This window comes from Tinamus guttatus, unplaced genomic scaffold (genome assembly GCF_059628265.1).
Source record: "Tinamus guttatus ecotype Peru unplaced genomic scaffold, ASM5962826v1 Tinamus_guttatus_pri_ptg000048l, whole genome shotgun sequence".
NCBI classification, from domain to species: Eukaryota; Metazoa; Chordata; class Aves; order Tinamiformes; family Tinamidae; genus Tinamus; species Tinamus guttatus.
This window is the reverse complement of record NW_028288582.1, coordinates 1,299,400-1,306,319: the sequence shown is the minus strand read 5'-3', so window position 1 is coordinate 1,306,319 and position 6,920 is coordinate 1,299,400. Positions and strand designations below refer to the sequence as shown.

Below are 6,920 nucleotides of genomic sequence, written 5' to 3'. Positions count from 1 at the left end.
TGGGATGTAACAGCAGCCCCCCCGCCGCCCCCACCCTCTTCTTTCTCCTCCCTGATTTTTTTTTTTTTTTTTTTGGAAGGGGGGGTGGTTAAGGCGATGCCGTCTATCCACTCACTTCGCCTCGCTGCCGGAGCCGGCCAGGGGAGTCCGGCTTGAGCTCGAGCAAAGCGGGGCCGCCCGCCTAACCCTCCTCATCATCCTCATCCTCCTCCCCTCCCGCAGGACCCCGGCCCCGACGGGCCCCGACGGCAGCGGCGCCCGGGCAGGCAGGGCCCCCCGGCCGCGTTTCGGCGCGCTCTCCTCCCCGCCACAACTTTAGCATGATGTCTTATCTCAAGCAACCACCTTACGCAGTGAATGGCCTGAGTCTCACCACCTCGGGCATGGATTTGTTGCATCCGTCCGTCGGTTATCCCGGTAAGCTGCGCTGCTTTATTTAGTATTTTTATTTTTTTTCCCTCGTCCCCATCGCTTTCCCTTCTCCCACTGCCCAGTTCCTCCTCCTGGCAGTGTCCCGAGGAGGAGAAGCCATCAGGTCTCTGCAGCAGAGACTGCAGCCTTGTGGCTACTGGGGACCAGGGTCCCTCTTCCATCTCTCCCAAACTTTTTCTCCGGGAAGGGGGTTGGAAAACCGGCTCCGTGCTGGGTGACCGCAGAGAAGCATCCCTGGATGAGGGACGGAGAGCGGGATGCAGCGCATCGTCCCTTAAGGGGGTGCATGGTCCCCAGACGGGGAGCAGCTTCCCCTGGGAGCCCCGTGCCCGGGAGGGAGGGCAGGCGGCGGCGGGCGCAGGGGCCGCGGTGACACGGCTCGCTGTCCCCTCTCGGCAGCCACGCCGCGGAAGCAGCGCCGGGAGCGCACGACCTTCACCCGCGCGCAGCTCGACGTGCTCGAGGCGCTCTTCGCCAAGACCCGCTACCCCGACATCTTCATGCGGGAGGAGGTGGCGCTGAAAATCAACCTGCCCGAGTCCAGAGTGCAGGTAGGAGCCGGCCTCGCCGGCCTCACCGGCCTCGCCAGCCTCACCGGCCTCACCGGCCTTGCCGGCCTCACCGGCCTCACCGGCCTCGCCAGCCTCACCGGCCTCGCCGGCCTCGCCGGCCTCCCGGCCTCCGCGGAGCCGCCAGCCCCGACGCCGAGGCCTCACCGGCCGGGCAGGGAGGCGGCGGTGCCATTTGGGAGGGATGGGGGGGATGTTACCCCTGTGGGGACACCAGGCCTCGGGTATCTGCCCTCCTCTTCCTCACAGTGCGCAAGTGCCACGGATGTGCCCAGATCCTGAGCCCCCTCCGTCTGCCCCCACTGGGTGTCCCCAGCACCCCCCGGGCTGTGGCCCAGGGATCAAATCCCAGCCCTCCCCAGCCTGTCCTGCAGGAGCCTGGGGACACCGGAGCAGCAGCAAAGGCTCCTGTTTCCCTAGGGATCCCACTGGGAGCCCCCGCATCCTGGGGACTCCATTTCACACCAGTGCAGACTGGGGCTTCCTCTCCCTTTATGGGGACCTTGGAGTCATGCAGGACGGGGAGCCTCTACTGGGGCCAGGCCTGAAATCTCTTCCTGGAGCATCCCCATCCAGGGAGCGTTTCCCTGGGCTCCTAGGGGTTTGTGTCCCCTCCTGTCACATATCCAGGGGACACTTTCCATTGAGCACCTGCAGCCGGGGCAGCTCCAAAGCCCTTCCCTCTCTCATCATGAGGTTTCCAAGGCCCCGGTCACCCCTCCACACATGTGGTCATGTCCAAGCTGCATCTGGAAAGTGGGGACCCAGATCCCCCACTTCAGCTTTTCCCACTCACTAGACCCCAAATTCTGCCTCTCCCCCAGTTGTTTCCTTCCTTACGACCCTTGATTGTTTCTAACTGAAAGTTTGACTTAAATGGTGATTCCTGGGGGTCTCTGTCTGGCAAAGAGCAACTAGGGAGCCATTCTCCCCACTTTTTTCCTGCCAAAAGTGACCTTATGAAGCAATTTAATTTGCCCGTTGCCACTTGCCACTGCTGCCGATGCCCTCAGTTAGGGGGACCCTCCTTGCAAAGCTCCTTCTGCAAATGGGAGTGCAGAGGGGAGAGTCCCCGCTGCCCAACACGTGTCCCCGTCCCCAAGTGGCCCTGCTCAGGCTCGTCCCCATGTCCCTAACACATCCCTTTTCTCTCTCTGCCTCCTTCCCGGGGTGACCCCAGGTGTGGTTTAAAAACCGCCGGGCCAAGTGCCGCCAGCAGCAGCAGCAGCAGCAGAACGGGGGCCAGAACAAAGTGAGGCCGGCCAAAAAGAAGAACTCGCCAGCCCGGGAAGTAAGTTCGGAGAGCGGGACCAGCGGGCAGTTCACTCCCCCCTCGAGCACCTCGGTGCCCACCATTTCGAGCAGCAGTGCCCCCGTGTCCATCTGGAGCCCGGCGTCCATCTCCCCGCTCTCAGACCCCCTGTCCACCTCTTCCTCCTGCATGCAGAGGTCCTACCCCATGACCTACACGCAGGCATCAGGCTACAGCCAAGGATACGCTGGCTCGACCTCCTATTTCGGAGGGATGGACTGTGGATCTTATTTGACCCCTATGCACCACCAGCTCCCTGGACCGGGGGCCACCCTGAGTCCCATGGGTGCCAATGCCGTAACCAGCCACCTCAACCAGTCTCCAGCCTCCCTCTCCACCCAGGGCTACGGAGCCTCCAGTTTGGGCTTTAACTCGACCACCGATTGCTTGGATTATAAAGACCAAACCGCCTCCTGGAAGTTAAACTTCAACGCTGACTGCTTGGATTATAAGGACCAGACATCGTCGTGGAAGTTCCAGGTTTTGTGAAGGCCGCCGGGGACCTTTGGGACCCCCCCGCGACGCCGCCCCGAGAACGAACCCGCTGGGCCGAACACTCCCGTTCTAGTCAGGTCTTGCTTAAACTCAAGCGAACACAATTCCACGATGCAGAACGGACAAACGAACCCACAGCAGCAACAAGAGCCGCAACGAGAATCAAACCCAACTGCCGCGACAAAAGAGACAGTGTTGGTGGGAGCGTCCTCAGACTCCTCTCCCGCTCGGACGCTCCGGAGAAGGAATAACCCGGAGGAATCGGAGGAAGGAGGCCTTAAACGGACAGATCATCTAGCGAGCAGACAGCAGGCAGACCCATCTGTGTTCTTCATAGTTTTAGGCAAGCGTTGGGTTTCTTTGTCGGAAGGAGGTGGAAGATCGTTCCATCGACGGGCCAGTTTAAGAGGAAAAAAAAAAAGTCTAGGTTTTTATTTCTTTTTTTTGTGCGTGTGTGCGTGCGTGTGCGTGGAAATATCCTTCCCCCAGAGGTTTCCCATGTGTTAGCCAACCCTCGGTCGAATATCCGTCATGGAGAGCGTCTCCGCTCCCCGTCTTGCTCTTCTTCTCTCTCCCCCCTTTCCCATTCCCTTCTCTCCAGCTCATTCCACGGTTTGGAGCCACTTGCTCAAGTTGGCGCCGAAAGAACTCGGGTCGGGGCTGCGTGGGTTGTGCGACTGGTTGTCCTAGCTGCACTACTTTATTTAAAGAAGAAGAAGAAAAAAAAATAATGTTCATAAGGAGTCAATATGTAGTTTTTAAGAGACAATCAGTGTGTGTCTTATTATAAATGGTACATCTGTGGTTTTTAATCTGTGCTAGACTTCAAAACTGTGATCTCCTGTATTGTATGCAACCACGAGCGCCGCGCCAGCGGGAGCTCGGCTGTGATTTAAATAGGTTATAATTATAAGTGAAATTCAGAGCAACTGAGCTACCTATTATCATCTCTCTCTCTCTCTTTTTTTTTTTTTTAAAGAAAAAAATCAAATATATATTAGGGAAAAAAAAAAAAAGCGATCACCTTTCCCCAGAGGTGAAGTGCACTGAAACTTTTTTGCAGCAAACTGTCTCTGAACGAAAGAGAAAAGAACAAATAATTAAAAAGGCAGCAAAAAAAAATACCCGCTCAAGGACATTAAACTCCTCTGTGGCCAACTTAAGTGTTGGCCACGCTGGCAGGGACAGTAAAATCAACCAGGACTTTGGTCCGTTGCTCTGACCTGGATGAATTTCAACTGCGAAAATCATTGTCGTTTATGCTTGCAGGTGTTAACTGAGAAAAAAAAAAAGAAAAAAAAAAGATATATATGCATAAACCTTTTTTTTTTTTTTTCCTGGATTTGGCAGATATGTATAATTATATTAAAATGGTTCTAGCACACTCGGCTGCTGTCTTGCGTTTCACTCGAGCAGGGAGCCGCGCGGAGGGGATTCCGTCGGCAGCGGGGATGGGGTGAAGGCTGCCTCGCTCATCCCAAATTCCCCACATTTTCCATCCCGGATCCCCCTTGTTGCAGGTTTTTTTTGTGGTCAGGGAAGGAAGCACATGAAGCAGGGGGGGTGGTGTTGTTTTCTTTCCTTTTTTAAATATTTTTAAGCAAAAAAAGACGTGCTTTCTGAGCAGACCCTCAGTGAACATGTGCATCCTGGAACTGCTTAAACCCCGAGTCACTTTGGACTTCCGCACCTAAAATTCAGGGAAAAAAAGCAGATTTGGGAAAAAGAGAGAGGATGGAAAGGAAGCCCTGGGTTCAGCCCTGAGGGATCGCAGCCCCGCGCAGGGTAAAATAACCCGCTCCTTCCCCACCGGATTTATTCCCGTGCTCCCATGGGTGCCAGGGAAAGCTGATCCGTCGGAAGGAGCGAAGCGGTGGCCTGGGACCAGTGCTGGGATTTGTGCTGCTCGCTGTTGCTGCGTGGCTTTTGCTTTGGTTTATTTAATTTTATTTATTTATTTTTGAAACGGAGGCTTTTTGCAGCACGGCTCGGGATAGCGCGAAGCCAAGCGAATCCCTCCGGGCTCTTCCTCGGGGATGCGTGGAGGGAGCCCCGGGCTGCCCGGACCGGAGCTGCGAGATGGCTCAGGAGCTCTGCAAAAAACAGCCAAGTGCAAAATCAAATTTCTCCAATGTTTTTCCTTAAAGCAGGAAACCCAAGGAAAACTATTTGGGCAAAATGTCCTGTCTGGCAGGCTGTGCTCCTCAGCTGCCCGCAGAAGCGCCCGGTTTTGTGACCTTCTGATTTCTTCTTTTTCTTAAGAAGCCTCTTTAAAAAAATCTCATTTTCTGCTTTTCCCATCTTTTACTTTTCCTTCCCCACCTTCCAGGGAATCAGCTCAACTCCCCGGCGGGATTTCTCCTCCTCTTGCCTGGCCCTTGGCACTTGCCACATTTTTTTTTTTCTCTACCTGTTTGTTCCTGATTTTAGTTTAAATGGGCACTTGCATGGGCAAAGAGCAGAATCCCAGGATGCCTGGCAAAGCCAAGTATTATTTTTAAAGTGTTTTAATTCCCCCCTTTTTTTTCCTTTTCTTCCTTTTTTTTAATGTTTTAGGTCTCCCTCCTAGCTAATTTCATTTTCTCTGAACTCAGTGTGGGGAAGGGAATTCTGAATGCAATAAAACCATTGGAAAAGCTGGAGGGACCACGAGTGTTTAGTGCTGGAAAGCCAGATTGAAGGGCCAGAGGTCTGCATGGAAGTGCCCTGATTTGATTTGAGACGCACCCTCCACCACCAGCAGCAAAAAAAGAAAATACAGCAAAGGTTGTGCAAGGTGAAGATCCCATTAGAATTAAATACTGAAAATCCAATTCTTCCCCAACACAGTAAGAAGGAGGCGAGGTTTGGTTCCCGGCACTTGTGGGCTCCGTCATCCCTGCCCATTCCCTGCTCCATCCCCTGCCCATTCCAGATCTCTGGGATCTTTCCCAGGCTCCCGCAGCAGCTGCTCTTGCCCTGCCCGGATAGGGCCGTATTTCGGGATGAGCCGGTTTTCCACAGGAGCCCGGGACCCCCTCCAGTGCCCGCCTCCCCGGCCGGGGAGCACTGCGCCTTTCCGAGGAGATGGAGAGGTAAAAAGAAAATAAATCTGAAAATCTAAAAGCGCCGGTCAGGGACCCCCGCGGCTGCTCACGGGGGTGGCGGGTCCGGCCCTCGGGTCCCCCTGCGATGCCCCTGCCTGGAGCTCCCAGGGCTGGAGCTTGGGGGGTGAGTTTGGCTTTGGGAGGGGTGAGTTTGGTTTTTGGTTCAGGTCTTAACCCCTGCACAGACCTGGGGACCGGGAGGGGACATGGGAAGGAGCCTCCTTCCCTCTGCCCCCCTGCACCTTTTCCCAAGCCAAAACATAACGAAGTCCCGTGCAGGAGCCAGGATGGGGATGCAGCGCCCAGCTGTGTCCCCCCGTGTCCCTGTCCCTTTGCCAGGGCTGTGCAAAGGGAAGGGGCCCCTCGGACCCAGCGGTGGGAGGATGCAGACCCGATGCAGGCAGCGGAACCGCGCGCGTTGCGGAGCTGCACAGAGCCGGGCACAGCTACACGGGCACCCGGCGCGAATATATATGTGCCAGTGCACATATATGAATTAATATAGCACAAATGCATATGCCTATCAAGGTGTATAACAATGCAGGTCTAAAATATCTATTGCACAAGTGCATACACCAATGCATGTTTATACACACATATAAAAATTACAGCATAAATGCATGCAGCAGTGTATATCATACATGTGCCAATGTGTATATGGGTGTATAAATGCATGTGTCAGGGTACGTGGTGCAGGTGTTGGGGCCTGGAGCATCAGGGTGGCTGTGCCAGCACTGGGGGCGATGGGGACAGCATGGGCACGGGATCCTGGAGAGAAGGAAGTGAAGGAAGGGAAGGAAGAGAAGGAAGGGAGGAAGGGAAGGAAAGGAAGGAAGGGAAGGAAGGGAGGAAGGGAAGGAAAAAAGGAAGGAAAGGAAGGGAGGAAGGGAGAGCGGGAGGGAGAAAGGGAGGGAGGGAAGGAGGGAGAAAGGGAGGGAGGGAGGGAGGAAGGGAGGAAGGAAGGAAGGGAGGGAGGGAGGGAGGGAGGGAGGGAGGAAGGAAGGAAGGAAGGAAGGAAGGAAGAAA

The 6,920-nt window shown here is 55.2% G+C and overlaps 1 protein-coding gene across 1 annotated transcript; it reads left to right on the top strand.

The window, feature by feature from the left end:
- The first annotated feature begins 303 nt into the window (after window positions 1-303).
- On the top strand, window positions 304-3,539 carry OTX2 (orthodenticle homeobox 2). The gene is made up of 3 exons (XM_088539196.1): window positions 304-417; window positions 832-983; window positions 2,182-3,539. The coding sequence occupies exons 1-3, from the start codon at window positions 321-323 to the stop codon at window positions 2,800-2,802; spliced, it is 870 nt and encodes a 289-aa protein (XP_088395322.1). The 5' UTR covers window positions 304-320; the 3' UTR covers window positions 2,803-3,539.
- The last annotated feature ends 3,381 nt before the right edge of the window (window positions 3,540-6,920 follow it).